Source organism: Cydia fagiglandana, chromosome 20 (genome assembly GCF_963556715.1).
Source record: "Cydia fagiglandana chromosome 20, ilCydFagi1.1, whole genome shotgun sequence".
NCBI classification, from domain to species: domain Eukaryota; kingdom Metazoa; phylum Arthropoda; class Insecta; order Lepidoptera; family Tortricidae; genus Cydia; species Cydia fagiglandana.
In genome coordinates, this window is record NC_085951.1 from 5,785,019 (window position 1) to 5,799,506 (window position 14,488).

The 14,488-nt window shown below is 42.0% G+C and overlaps 1 protein-coding gene across 2 annotated transcripts in view; it reads left to right on the forward strand.

Annotated features, from left to right (window-relative positions):
- Window positions 1–14,217, forward strand: part of LOC134674715 (tetratricopeptide repeat protein 28) — a 129,179-nt gene extending 114,962 nt beyond the window's left edge. For both annotated transcript variants that reach the window (XM_063532838.1, XM_063532839.1), the window contains 15 exons: window positions 264–394; window positions 1,218–1,333; window positions 2,699–2,826; window positions 3,546–3,737; window positions 4,269–4,429; window positions 5,271–5,378; window positions 5,652–5,727; window positions 9,278–9,375; window positions 9,675–9,895; window positions 10,376–10,540; window positions 11,303–11,458; window positions 11,855–11,958; window positions 12,038–12,340; window positions 12,422–12,547; window positions 12,628–14,217. In XM_063532838.1, coding sequence (XP_063388908.1) covers window positions 264–394; window positions 1,218–1,333; window positions 2,699–2,826; window positions 3,546–3,737; window positions 4,269–4,429; window positions 5,271–5,378; window positions 5,652–5,727; window positions 9,278–9,375; window positions 9,675–9,895; window positions 10,376–10,540; window positions 11,303–11,458; window positions 11,855–11,958; window positions 12,038–12,340; window positions 12,422–12,547; window positions 12,628–13,817 — 3,275 coding nt within the window. In that variant the 3' untranslated portion in view covers window positions 13,818–14,217. The remainder of the gene's footprint in view (window positions 1–263; window positions 395–1,217; window positions 1,334–2,698; window positions 2,827–3,545; window positions 3,738–4,268; window positions 4,430–5,270; window positions 5,379–5,651; window positions 5,728–9,277; window positions 9,376–9,674; window positions 9,896–10,375; window positions 10,541–11,302; window positions 11,459–11,854; window positions 11,959–12,037; window positions 12,341–12,421; window positions 12,548–12,627) is intronic.
- The last annotated feature ends 271 nt before the right edge of the window (window positions 14,218–14,488 follow it).

The window sequence follows — 14,488 nt, forward strand, 5'->3', positions numbered from 1 at the left end:
GAAATAAAATTATTGCTTTTCCCCAACAAGATCGGCCCCCACTCTGATAAAACACGCAAGTAACAGTTGAACTCAGGACGCATACCAGTACAGTCGGTGGCCTAAGTATCCACTTTTCTACATTGCATCCGATGGCGTCTTTATGAAGATTCTTGGGCAGGTATTTTGCCAGCAGTAGCCATTTTTTGGCTGAAATGATAAACGCCATTTCATTGCAGATCCAAGAAATAGTTTTAATTAGCATTTTTGTGTTTTACGAGTAGGTGGTGCCGGCAAACTTGAGCGATGTATAACGGAATGGTCGGCTTGGCTGAAGACGTCTGCCGAGCGTAGAAACGACAACGACGACCAATGGGAGCCCGAAGAGTTGCCTGCGGGAGGACTCGCCAGAATGGTAAAATTATTCTCTTTATTTATTTTTGGTCTTAAGTTAGGTTATTTATAATTTGAATATAAAAGTAAAATATAAAAACACTTACATAACAATAAAAAATACATATAAACACATTATAAAAAACCTAACCTAGGGTGCCGCCGGCAGCGGGGCAGGGCCCAAGCTGCCGGTGGTCAGGGCCGCAGAGTGAGGAACGGCGCGTATAGTACGTCGGTACTATACGCGCCGTGTCCAAAATTACCGCCTTCTGCATCTGACCCTTGATCCAGCCACCCAGCGAGAGTCTCTCTAGGTGTTGGTCGAGACTCTTCGCTATGAGACCGTAGAATTATTATTATTATTCTGCTTTATTCATTTAATGTCTTAGATTAGTTTATTCATAATATGAATATAAAAGTAAAATATAAAACACTTACAAAAAAATAAAAAATATCTACTTACATATAAAAAACCTAACCTAGGGTGCCACCGGCAGCGGGGCTTGGCCCAAGAGCCAGGAACATTGTTATTATTGATACAGTTGTTAAGTAACTTACTAATAAGTATTTCCTTTTACATTCTAATAGACTAGGAATCCTCTAGCTTAGAGCAATTGTTTCATGAAACCGATCCTGCCAGAAATACAGGGGTGCGGGGGACGAGGTGAGTGAGTCCCGTGCCGTAATTGGTCCGTTCAAAGACACGGGCGTCACACAAAGACACTTGACTCGAAAATGGAGTAAAACTACCGTATATTTGTGGCAGAGGGCGTAGCTCAGTCTGGAGGATGTCTTGTCTGTGCATTCTACTACCCGCCCATATACACACTATTAATATTTTTCAGGTGGCTCGCAATCATCTCCTGAACTCATCGAATTATTCACTGAGTTCGCTCTTCAGTGTGGGATCGGTCGGCGGATCCGTCGCTGGATCGGTTGCTAGTCTACAAGGATCTACTAGGTTTGTATCATTCCATTCTCCTCCTTCCTTCCTTTTTCCTTTCTTTTCTACTTCGTTCCTTTCTACTTCTGCGTATTAGTGCATCATTTGTTTTACTTTATTTTACGTCAGATCTCTATTAGAATGTAGTTATGGCTGATTATAGGTTTACCTTTATTTTGCCGTCAATTTTTCTGCAGATTTTCGTTTCACAGAAATTTTTTCAAGTAATTTCAAATCGCAAAATAATCTTTACATAGAATATTTACTTTAAATAATTTTAGTTCGGATTAGTTACGTTTCACCAAAAATATAAAAGATTCGTTTTGTTTCAAGAACAATTTGTTCATGTAATCTCATTTCACAGAATCATCGATCTGTAGAAAAGTCACTTCTTATAAATACGATTCACCAAAATTTAATACACAGAATAGTCATTTAGTCGATTTTTATATATTTAGTCGTTAATTTAACGCAATCTGCTTCTCTGGAAGGAATTCGTTTTTAGGGGTTGCCGTTCTAACTTAACCAACTTTTCTGGCAACAGTTCGTTTTCTTGGGGGTCGCAGTTCTAACCTAACCTAACCCACTTTTCGGGCAACAGTTCGTTTTCTTAGGGGTCGCAGTTCTAACCTAACCTAACCGACTTTTCTGGCAACAGTTCGTTTTCTTGGCGGTCGCAGTTCTAACCTAACCTAACCCACTTTTCTGGCAACAGTTCGTTTTCTTGGGGGTCGCAGTTCTAACCTAACCTAACCCACTTTCCTGGTAACAGTTCGTTTTCTTGGGGGCGCAGTTCTAACCTAACCTAACCCACTTTTCCAGCAAGGGTTCGTTTTCTTAGAAGTTGCAGCTCTAAAGTAACCTAAACTCCTTTTTTAGCAATTTAAATGAATACTACTAGTATGTGAAAGGTAATTTAGTAAAATAATAATTGTTGAAATTAATATTCTATGAACTGTAGTGTCACACAAATAAAATTCAATGAATAATAATTCTACAGTCAGTCTTTTATTTCATTAAAAAATCTTTGAATAAATATTCTGAATTTTAATCAAGTTACAAAATATGTTTCTTTGAAATGAATAATCGAAGAAACAGAATTAATTGTAATAAAAATCTGCGATTCGATTATTCTATGAATTATTTTCTGTATAACAAAATTCTGCAAAAAATTTGGCGGTAAAATAAGGGTACACCCTGATTATAGCTATAAGCCATTGTACATGTAAAGATTACCAGCTAGAAGATAGGCAGTCTAATTGCATTCAGAAGCGTAGGATCCTCCTAATGTGTCCGCAGGTTTTCAAAGTGAACTAGGTATTCTTGAGCATTTGACAGCTTTATGTAGTCTAGAAGTATTTACAATTATGATTTTATATTTAGGTCCAGTGTCCACGGGTCCCGCAAGAAGCAGCCATCTTGGCAAGGACCCGCTTGTCTGAACACCCTGTACCAGATGCTTCTGGCTCCCTTCGAAGATCTCTTGCCGGCGTCTTGCAATAATAACCACGGTATGTTTCCAGTTTCACAATTTATTCTGCATTATCTAATTCCTAAAAGATATAATTACTTTGGCGCCCCAACGTGGGGCCATTCCGTCACAATACTTTTTCTTTGCGCTTGCTCCAAAAAGCTGCGTCTGGGTTTTCCTCTTCCACGCTTGCGTCATATCCGCCCCTGCAGGATAGTTTTAAAGAAGTGGTCGTGTCGTATTAAGTGTCCAATTATTTTTCCGCGTCTATTTGCAATGGTTGTCAATGGTGTGTGGTGGTGTCGGAGCACAGAATAAATAATAGTACTAGGTACAGAAGACTCTCTAACAAAACGCGTCTGTTACGATCAGCACAGCTATGGCCGCCAGGTGGCGACAGCGCCACGCGCGGTTTATGGCTTTCCCCAAAATTGGGGTGGAATGGATGTACTTTTAGCTACCTGTAGCACAGCGACGAAATCGCGGAGTGAGCCACGCCTAGTCGGAGGTACAGTCACGGAATTTGAAGGTGTCACTTTTCTATTCTATGTAATGGCATTAAGGTTCAAAAGTGACAAACCTTCAAATTCCGTGATTGTACAACATAACGTTACCTACCTAATGATAGCTGCAATCAGTACTCACGTGAGCAACACGTAGCGCGGCAATTTTTTCAATCATCTCGCCGTTTATGGATTCAAAATTGCTTAAAATTGTCCTGCTTCATCTACTTGTAAATAATCCACAATTTTTTTCCAGCATCCCACGGCCGGCGCGGCTGCGGCGGGCGACGCGAGCTGGTGCTGGCGGTGGAGGGCGCGCTGTACGCGTGTCCGTGGGGCGCGCTGCGCGGCGCCGACGAGCCGCTGTGCGAGCGCTACGCGCTACTCGCGGCGCCCGCGCTGCGCCCGCTGCGCCACCACCGGCCCAGGGCGAGGCCCCACGAACGAGGTAACGACTGACCCCCTTATTCATAATCGCGCTACATACCTACCTCAATTAGCTAATAATCGTTTGTCTTTATCTGTCATTTTGACTTATGTATTTGAAAGAAAGAGATAAAACATAATTTAACTAAATCAGGCCCGTAAAGTTTTATGAATAAGGGGGTGATTGCTTACCCTCACCCTTATCAGCATAATCGTTGATCAGCTTATACATATAGGAGGCACGAGACGCAACATGGTCGACGAAAGCAATCAGACCATAAATGAAAACGTTCAAAATAGCGGCCATTGTCTTTCTAACTTTGTCCACGCGTTGAAATTGATGATCCTCAGGGTGGTATTCCGCCTGTCCAATGTCATTGCGTCTCACTCTCTCATTAAAGCATAATATGAGACGCAATACATATTTAACAAAGAAATTGGATAGGTGGAATATTATAGGTACCGACCCTTAATCTTAATTAAGATCATGAGATTTATGACATCATTATGGCTGCGTTATTGTTTCTCAACCTAACCGTTGTTATTTCTCCAGGTGCAACAGCCTCAACCTCCAACGCAGAAGCAGGCATGCGCTGCCTGGTAGTGGGCGGCCCACGCGTGGGCGGAGGCCGCTGGGCCGGCGTGCACGCGCAACTGAAGGAGGCCGAATTGGTCGCCGATATGCTGAGGGTCTCAGCTCTCACTGACTATCAGGTAAAGTGTCATACTATGGAACTTGCTAACTATGTAAACAAACCGCCATATTGAAATTGTCTCTGAATGATGAATTTACTAGTGACTTGTTTACGTAGATAGCAAGTTCCATATAATTCAAAATTCTTTTTTCAATTAAAACACGTGCAAATGATCAAAGGGATGGAGCCTCCCTGTAAGCAAAATAAATGCTTGTGTTGGGAGACACCGCTCTTCCTTACATAGAATGACATTAGTAAATTCATCATTCAGACCTTTTCAATATGGCAGTTTGTTTACATAGTTAGCAAGTTCCATAGAAAACACTTTATATGTCGATAATTTTGCAACCACTTGTCATTATCCTGTCTACCTGTCGTCATCAACAGGTTCATTACAAAAATATAAGAGTCTTCATCATCATCATATATTTAGAGTTAGACTCTTGTCGGTGGATCGATATCCATGGATGTCGGTCCTCTGCCTTCTTCTAGATAGCCTGATACGATACGACGTTGAATTTTTCCTTTACTTGATCTATGTACATTCATTCTCCTTCGTCTCCTTGCCTTAATTCTACACTATAATGATGTTTTTGATAAAGAGTCTTAATTAGAATAAATACCTTAACATTTACTTTTAACGACAATAAGCAGAAGGCTCATGTGCTGGCCCTCCCAATTCACCCATTCTTCTTTGCGCGTTGAAAATCCTTCTACCTTATCTCCTAACCTGGAATTAATAATTTGACATTGACACTTGTGCTCCTGTGCTGCTCAATACAGTTTACACACGTTCCCTTCGGTCAGTCATATCGTATTAATTATTAAACTAATGTATTTGATATTTATTTCTTCAACAGGCATCAAAAGAAGCTGTATTGGCACAACTGCCCCAGGCCGAGTGCGTACATTTCGCCACTCACGTCTGTTGGAAGACACCTGCTATTGTGCTGAGTCCAGGCGAAGTGGTGAGCAATTTTTTTAATGTTACTAAATCTAAATATTACACAGATTTTTTTGTTTGAACTGTGAGGATGTTTCCATTTTTATCGCCTGTCATTAATCCTGTCACTTTTGCACTTACATACTTGTTAGAACGTGACAGGCATGGTGACAGGTGATAACCGACCGTGCTACGCACGCTGGTATGTGAAGTTATGAAAATGGAAGAAGTTAACACTAAACAGATACCAATATAGAGGTTTAATGTCTAAATAAGTTACGATGTATTCTTTCTTTAGGTTGATTCTCAATCCAAACGTCTGTTGAACACAAGTGGCGGAGCAGCTGACACTTCTACCGAAAACGAAGAAGAAAGTAAGTAAAGATATTCACATACCCCCTTATTCATTAAACTTTACGGCCCTGATTTAGTTAAATTATGTTTTATCGCTTTCTTACAAATACATAAATCAAAATGACAGATAAAGACAAACGATTCATAGATAATTCAGGCCAATAACACCAATAGTGCATAGTATAAAATATGAAAAGTCGACGACTCCTAGATATTTTTGAAATTTTGCTGGGATAGTGGGAGTGGCTCTTTATTTAGATTAGAATAGAATAGAATAGAAAATAATTTATTTGAAACAACACATCTTAAAATTAATACAGACAAACATGTAACATAGGTTAGTGTAATTGGTTGTTTCAAAGAGGATACCACTCAGCATGTGTCGGAGCACTTAGTGCAACGACGCTGATTTTCAGTGGACCCTTGAACTTATAAAAATAATAAATTAAACAATACCAAAAAGAAATGCATAAAATAAAATAATAATGGCTGGATGCATAAAACAGAATTACAATTCTTTCATAAACAGGAACTTGTGGGAACAGAGATGATTATATAGCCACATTTTTACAGCATTACCTTTACTGAAGCGCTGGACAAACTATCACACCGTCGTTAAGAATAGCAAAAACAATTTTACAATTTTTTTTAAAAAAAGTACTACAATGATAATCATGAGAGATGTAGCATCGGCATTTAATTTTATAACATTTTTTGTAAATTCAGAATGTGTTTTTTGTACTTAATTTTAAATGTATGAACAGATGATGAATTGCGTATAGGTGGTGGTATATTGTTCCAGCATTTCGTGGCAGAGTACTTGAAACTGCCACGAAATGCTGATGTATTGTGCCGAGGACAAGCAAGACGACTAGCACCTCTGACATGACGTTGAGAAAATTGTAACTTAGCTATTAAATATTGGGGTGTTAAAGTCTTCACAATACCAAAAAGTAAACAAGCGAAATGCAGTGCGCGTCGTGACTCCATGTTCATTAAATCACTACTATTTAGGAAAGGTGTCACATGAGTTCTTGGTGGTATGTGAAAGCAGAATCGGGCACAAGCATTCTGCACGCGCTGTATTAGTTTCTTGGTTTGGGCCAACAAACAACCACCTATGACAGTATCGGCGTAGTTAAGTCTAGAGAGGATTAGAGATTCACATAAATAAATTCGAACATCGATACTTAAATATTTACGAATACGGTACAATATTGTGAGTCGGTAAAAACAGCTTCTGGACGTTTCTAAAACATGATTGTGAAATCTTAAATTACCATCCATAAGTACACCCAAGTTTCGAGCTTCTTGAACTTGTTCAATGCAGTCAAAGCCTATTTTAATAATCGGATTACAGTTTTTAATTTGACGCCTTTGCTTTTCAGAACCTAATATAAGAAATTTAGATTTTAAGGGGTTTAAAAATAAACTGTTTCTATTGGACCATTGAACTAATCGAGACAAGTCATCATTTATGCTATTTACTGCGTGGGAAATTTGGTCTGGCTTAAGTGGGAGATATACTTGGAGGTCATCGGCATAAATGTGATATCGGCAATTTTGGATGGAATTTACTATGTCAGCGCTATATAGAATATACAATAATGGACCCAATATCGAACCCTGTGGAACGCCACGAGAGACGAGTGAAGATTCGGAAATCCTACTGGTACCATTTTTATTGCTTAGTTTTGTTATTTGAAGGCGACCACTTAGATAGCTAGAGAACCATTTAAGTGCTAGCATATCGAAACCGTAGTAGGTAAGTTTAGAGATTAAGAAGTTATGGTCAATTGTGTCAAAAGCACGGGAAAAATCAAGTAGTACCATAATTGTTCCGTTTCCAGAGTCAATCTCAGTCAGGATGTCATCAACAACATCTAGCAGGGCAGTTGAGGTACTATGTCCAGACCTAAAACCTGATTGTTTTGATGGCAAAATGCAGTTAGCCTCAAGGAACTCTGTTACTTGTAGGTAAACAGCTTTTTCTAGAACTTTTGACAAAAATGGCAAAATGCTAATAGGCCGGAGATCTTTAAATTCACATGGGTTCCTTTTTTTGGGGATAGGTTTTATTAGAGCTACTTTCCAGGCATCAGGAAATACTCCGGAAAGGATAGATTGATTTATTAAAGCAGTAATTAGCCCTAATGTGCGTGGAAGTGTCAGAAGAATCATGTCACGCGAGATTTCATCTGTACCGAGAGCGTTCGATGAGATATTGGTGATGATTTTAGAGACCGTATTCTCATCAACTGTTTTCAAACTAAAAGTTGCAGAACCAAAACGATTGTATTCAAAGTATGTAAGATCAGATAAAGTAACATTTGTCTTAGGAATATTTAGAAAGTGATTGTTTATTAAATTAGGATCATCAAAGAAACAAGGTAGAGAACATTCTTTACTATTGAAATCGGCAATACTGTGTTTTATATTTTTCCATAGTTTACGAGAGTCGTTCGAGATTTTGTTGATTTTTTCATTAAAATAAGCCTGCTTTTCTGTGAACATAGCTTGATTAACAGTACTTTTCAAAGTTTTGTAGTACAATTTATGAGAGTCTAACCCTGTCTTGCGGCTTTTAGCATGCGCTTCATCTCTAAGCTTCATCATTTCTTTGACAGTTGGTGTTATCCAAGGAAGAGTTAAATTTTTTAAAAGAGTTGATTTTACGGGAGCAAAGATATCAAAGATATAGATGATATAAGTGTTAAATAATGCCAGTGACTCGTTAATATTGTTACTTAGTAATCTTTCCCAAACAATTTTTTCGACGTACGCATTAAATTCTTTAAGGCAAATATTTTTCAGGGGTCTATAACAAATCCACGAACGACATGGCTTAGGTTTTTTGGCATGCACATTGCATGAGATAAACGCGTGGTTACCGAGGTCAGGGATGTAGTCTACACAAACTTGAGAAAGTTTACTATTGCTGCAGATAAGGTCTATAAGCGTTTCTGAATGGTCAGTGAAATGGGTGGGTTGTTTTATATATTGCTCTAAATTCATGCAATGTAGAAACCCTAGAATCTTTTTAGTATTAGAATCATTTGAGGAGAGTATATTAATATTAAAATCGCCCATAAGGATTACATGATCGAAAGCAGAAAACGAACCGATAGATTCAGTCAAGGCATCTAAAAAGGTATCTACATTGAGCCAGGGCGGACGATATGCGGTACCAATGGCGTATTTAAGTCCATTAAGAGTTACTCTAAGCCACATTTGCTCAACTAGAGGTGTGTGGGGCGGATCGAGCTGACGAGCATAGATACCTTGCCGTATGTAGAACCCAACCCCGCCACCGCGCGCGCGAACCCCGGCAGGGCGCGGCACGTGCCGTAACCGGTAGCCCGCCGGAGCCGGCGCGCGCGCCTCTTGTCCTGTCTGAAGCCAAGTTTCATTTATTGCCATGATGTCAACTGAATGACGTTCAAGCGCTACAAGGAATTCCTCGTGGCGTGTTCCAAGCGAGCCGGGGTTTAGATTAGATAGATTCCCTTTTTTTATACGGTTATACAATACATATATAAAGCAGTTGAAATGTACCGATTTATTTGACAGATGCTGAAATGACACCGAGTAACGAGGAATTGCCACCTGCCTCCGAGTTCATGCTGACAGCTTCAGAGATAATGAGCATGAAGATCACTGCCAGGCTGGTAAGGCTTAATTACTTAAAAACATAAAACTTCAAGATGTGGTTCTGAGCTTTTAATTTTAAATGCGTATTAAGCTCGTATGGACTTGACCCGTCGGTTCTGAATAATTCAATAAAATTGCATCCGCCTCGGGCGATATGCGGCTAAAATGCAAGCAGTATTTTTTGCTATATTTACTTTTTTTTAATTGTTGTTTCTAAAGCTAAGGTAGATATGTCTAGATTGCAAACCCAGCTCATGCTCACTTTTTATATTGATTGTATATTCCATTTTTAAATTCTACACATTTTTTTTATTAGGTGGTGATATCGTGCGCACCATCCAGCGCAGCTCTCCTCGGTACTGAGAACGAAGACGTCGCACTGGCAGGCGAGGGCGTGTCAGCGCTATGCCGCTCACTCCTAGCGGCCGGGGCGCAGGCTATCCTGCTCACACTGTGGCCGGCTCCGCAAGACACCGCCACTAAGATCCTGTACCGCGCGTTGTATTCGGCGCTGCTGCAGGGGAGCAGGGTTGCCAAGTTAGTTGTTCATGTCTGATGGAAACCCAGTCGGTACTCTCTATTAATAACTGAAGTTTGGATAGGATGGATGTATAAGGCCAAACAATTTAAGAGGTATTTTGAATTTTGATGACCTTCCGCTATACAATTTCATTTGCTTAGAAAAATGCTAAATATTCTCCACCGAAAGTATTCTTCCAACCTCACCTCTACTCAGGCTGCGTTTCCAACAGAGATGTGCTAAGAACCAATAGAATCCTATCCTCGATCAGCGCAGTTCTAGTCGGCCATTTTCTATTGTCAAATAACTGACCAAGACACGATGATACACTCAGCAACAGAAGTTGCTAAGCGGGCCAGGTGTTCAAAAATCTTGACGCGACTTTATTGTTAAGAGAATAAGAGCGTGTCAAGGTAATTTGGAACACCTTGCCCGCTTAGCAACTTCTGCTGCTGACTGTATGAGACGACGCGTTAATTTCTGCTTCTTGTTCCCAGAGCCCTCGGCGACGCCATGCAAACGGTCCGTCACACCAAGCTGTTCGCACACCCGGCGCACTGGGCCGGGCAGGTGCTGCTCGGGGCCAATGTCCGCCTTAGTAACAAGGTGGCGCTGATGGGGCAGGCGCTGTGCGAGCTACTAGCCTCGCCTGACAAGTGCCGGTAAGTTCTACAGTATAACCAGGGGTGCGAAACTCCTTTCGGGGTTTCAAACGGTCCGCCACACGAGGCTGTTCGCACACCCCGCGCACTGGGCCGGGCAGGTGCTGCTCGGGGCCAATGTCCGCCTTAGTAACAAGGTGGCGCTGATGGGGCAGGCACTGTGCAAGCTACTAGCCTCGCCTAACAAGTGCCGGTGAGTCCTACAGTACTACCAGGGGTGCGAAACTCTCCCTTTTTCAAAGGGTTCGCCACACGAAGCTGTTCGCACACCTGGCGCACTGGGCCGGGCAGGTGCTGCTCGGGGCCAATGTCCGCCTTAGTAACAAGGTGGCGCTGCTGATGGGGCAGGCGCTGTGCGAGCTACTAGCCTCGCCTGACAAGTGCCGGTGAGTTCTACAGTATAACCAGGGGTGCGAAACTCTTCCTTTCGGGGTTTCTCGGCTCCGTTCGGCTCAGTATTGCTACGAGCAATTATTGGGATTGACACAACTTGACGCCCCTTTGCACGACCTTTGTCCCTTTGTACGACCACAGATACGATGCTTACTTGAATTTTGACAACCCAAAATAGCCGAAAGGGATAGTACCATACATTAAGGGATAGCTATTACTTATTCTGTGTTATGACGTATATATAACACTTGCACTGCGTAAGCAATCAAAATCGCTACAGACTTTTCTTGGTCTTATTCTACGAGTACCAAGCTTTTATTCTCCTGACAATAAAGTTGTACATAAGTCAATGATGATTTTTTTTCACAGGGATGCTTTACGAGTCTGCCTGCACTTGGTAGAGAAGTCTCTTCAGAGAATAGTGAGAGGCCAGAAGAACGCGATGTACACGACACAGAAGAGTATAGAGAACAAAGCGGGAACGGCCGCTGGGTGGAGAGAGCTGCTGATGAGCGTCGGGTTCAGGTATGTTCACTTACTCTTTGATAAACCTTAGGGTGGTATACCTACTGTCAAATTTCTTAGTCCAATGTCATTACGTCTCACTCTCATTAAAGCAAAATGTGAGACCCAATACACATTGGACAAAGATATTGAACAGATGGAATACCACCCTTAGGCCCACTTGCACTATTCCACTAACCCGGAGTTAACCGGTTAAACCGTTAACTAAATGTCAAATTGTACTGGTAACCATGGTAACTCCAGGTTTAACCGGTTAACCCCGGGTTAGTGAATGGTACAAGTGGCCCTTAGTAACATTTAGATCTAAATAATCATCAAGACATCCAAACTTGCCACTGAATTCATTGGATTCATGCATTGATTCAAATCAAACCGCAATATGCTTTCTTTCATTAGGTTTGAGCCAGCAGCCAATGGAATACCTTCCAGCGTGTTCTTCCCTCAAAGTGACCCGGAAGAAAGGCTTACACAGTGCTCCGCTAGTCTTCAAGCATTATTAGGTTTGTTAAAAGAACAATTCTAAATAGAATACATGTTAGTACATTAGTTTTATTCGTATAAACTATTGATAATTTTCAGGGCTATCTCCAACAACATTACAAGCACTATCAAAACTCATTTCAAACGGAGACGTTGCAGACGACATTATCGGCGTTATACGTTCCGTGATCTCCCAGTTTTCGGCCAAGAACTCTGAGAGTGACACGATCGAAGTGGCTGTTAACGTCAGATTGTGGCGGGTGAACGGATGCCATGAACTACTGGCGTCTTTGGGCTTCGATCTTGCAGAAGTTGGACAGGATGAAGTGACTCTGCGAACTGGAAAGGCCGCAAACAGAAGACATATACAGTTTGTGCTGCAAGCGCTACTTGCTCTATTTGGTAAGTACTTATCCATTGGACTAGTAAACAAATAAATCTGTCAGATAAAACTAATCCAATAAATAACTTTTAATTCAACAGATACCCAAGAAGCGCCAAGAAGTCTCAGTCTGGAGTCCAGCTCGAGTGTGGAATCGTTAGCGTCTATCGACGATGGAGACTTAGAACCGCACTCTGATGGAGAACCTCCACCAAGGCAACATCGCCGTAAGTATTCTATGCAATTAAAATATCAGAAATTTCAAATTATATTCTGAAAAGATTTTAACATAAATTTTACCTTGCAGAGGAAAGCGCATCATCAGTGCCACCACCTCCATTGCCCCTCGGATCCTGTGGTGGGGCCTTCACAATGTATGTACGCGGCACATCATCTTCCACTGATGTCGGACGCGGCGAGCCGGACGGCAGAACTGCCCCACCGCCGGCACCTCCACCACCTCGATATAGAGGCGAGAGTGACGCGGCGTTCACACCGTCACCACCGGCTGCGCCCCAGCCTGCCCCGTCAGCGCCCCAGCGAGACGTCTCTCTTGCGCTCGCACATCAAACCAAAATCAGAACCCTCTACACTAGAAGACCGCCTTCAACTGACGACTCCGACTGGGAAAGCTCCGGTCACGACACCGTCCTAAGGAGACGGCCCGATCACTCCCATGCGAGATACCTTGACGCTTTCTACGATTTAGCTGCAGCACAACCTAGGAGAACTTCTGAAGAAGATAAGCCTGAACAGGTGAGGGAAATGAGTCAACCCTCTTCCTCTAAGCGAGTGCCGCGACCTAAAATGGGCACGAGTAGCCGAGAGTCCATGGCTCAGGTTAGACATATGAGTGGCGAAATGACTCCGACTATATCTGAAGTTTATCACGAAAGGAATATTGGCCTAGGCCTCGCGCCTCCACTAGCAGAGCTCCTGCTAGCCGAGGATTCAAAAACGGAGATGAGAGCGGCCAGCTCCAGTGAGAATCTACTTCTGCAAAACTTAGAAAAGCTTGGCCTTCTGGGTGACACGAGCGAAAACGAGGAGCGATGGTGCAACAACAACTCTTCGAGGCCGTGGCTATCGGCGCTGCCTTTAGAAACAGACGTCCAGGGATCGGATCTGACCACTGCTGAAATAATTGAACGTCAGAATAAATTCAAGAAAGAGGTCGAACCGAAGAGGAAGGAAGAGAACGCATATGAGTTAAAGCCGAAAGAGGAGGTAGCGGGGCCGAGCGCGATGGAAAAGCGATCCGTGTCTCCCTTCTCAGAGATGTCTCGGAGAGACGAAGGGGACGGCAGGAGTATAGCGGATTCCCATTCTTCGTATAAGGCGTTGGTGCTGAGTCCCCGCGCGCCGTACCTGCCGGAGGAGGGCGAGGGGGGCGCGCCCGCGGCGGCGGAGGGCGGCAACACGCACCCGCGCCCGCGCCGCCCGCCTGTGCCTAGGACGAGACCCGCCTACACGACGCTTGATTTCCCACCGAAATAACTAAATGTGAGTGAAATGTTTAAATTTTTTGTACTCATCATTTGCGTAAAGGTGTATGAATGTAGTTATTGCAAATATTTTAATTTAGTGATCACCTGTAAAATACTTTGTATGCTCAAGCAATTTTTATATGTTTATGGTTAATTTGTAAGTAAGCACTTTATTTGTGTAATTAGTTATATGTTTCTATAGTTCTAAACTATATAAAATAATGATATTACATTGTAACTACCACAAGTATCGTAGGTATCCTCTAGCGTTAGTATTTATTTCAACTCTTCTACTAATTCTGTTATTAATTTTATAGGTAATTATACTAATACTCTGAAATAACCCTTGCCATTGTATATAATAAACATAAAAAGTAATCATAATTGATCATAAACGTATTGAATATTAACTTCTTTGTTTAAATTAGTGCTTACCCTACGACATCGGTTACACGCTAATTCTGGCGTCAGTTCCGTCCATCATTCCATTGTTGCATGGACGGTGACTGACACGCGAATGACACAAAGAGGTTACACGATCAGTCTCCTATCAGTTTTCTGTCATTCAAAACGAACTGAAGAATATTATCAAAAAATGAAATTTTCATCAGTCCAGAGCATCAGTCCGCGTGTTACACGATAATTCTCCCGTCATTCTGACCAGAATGATGGACTGAACTG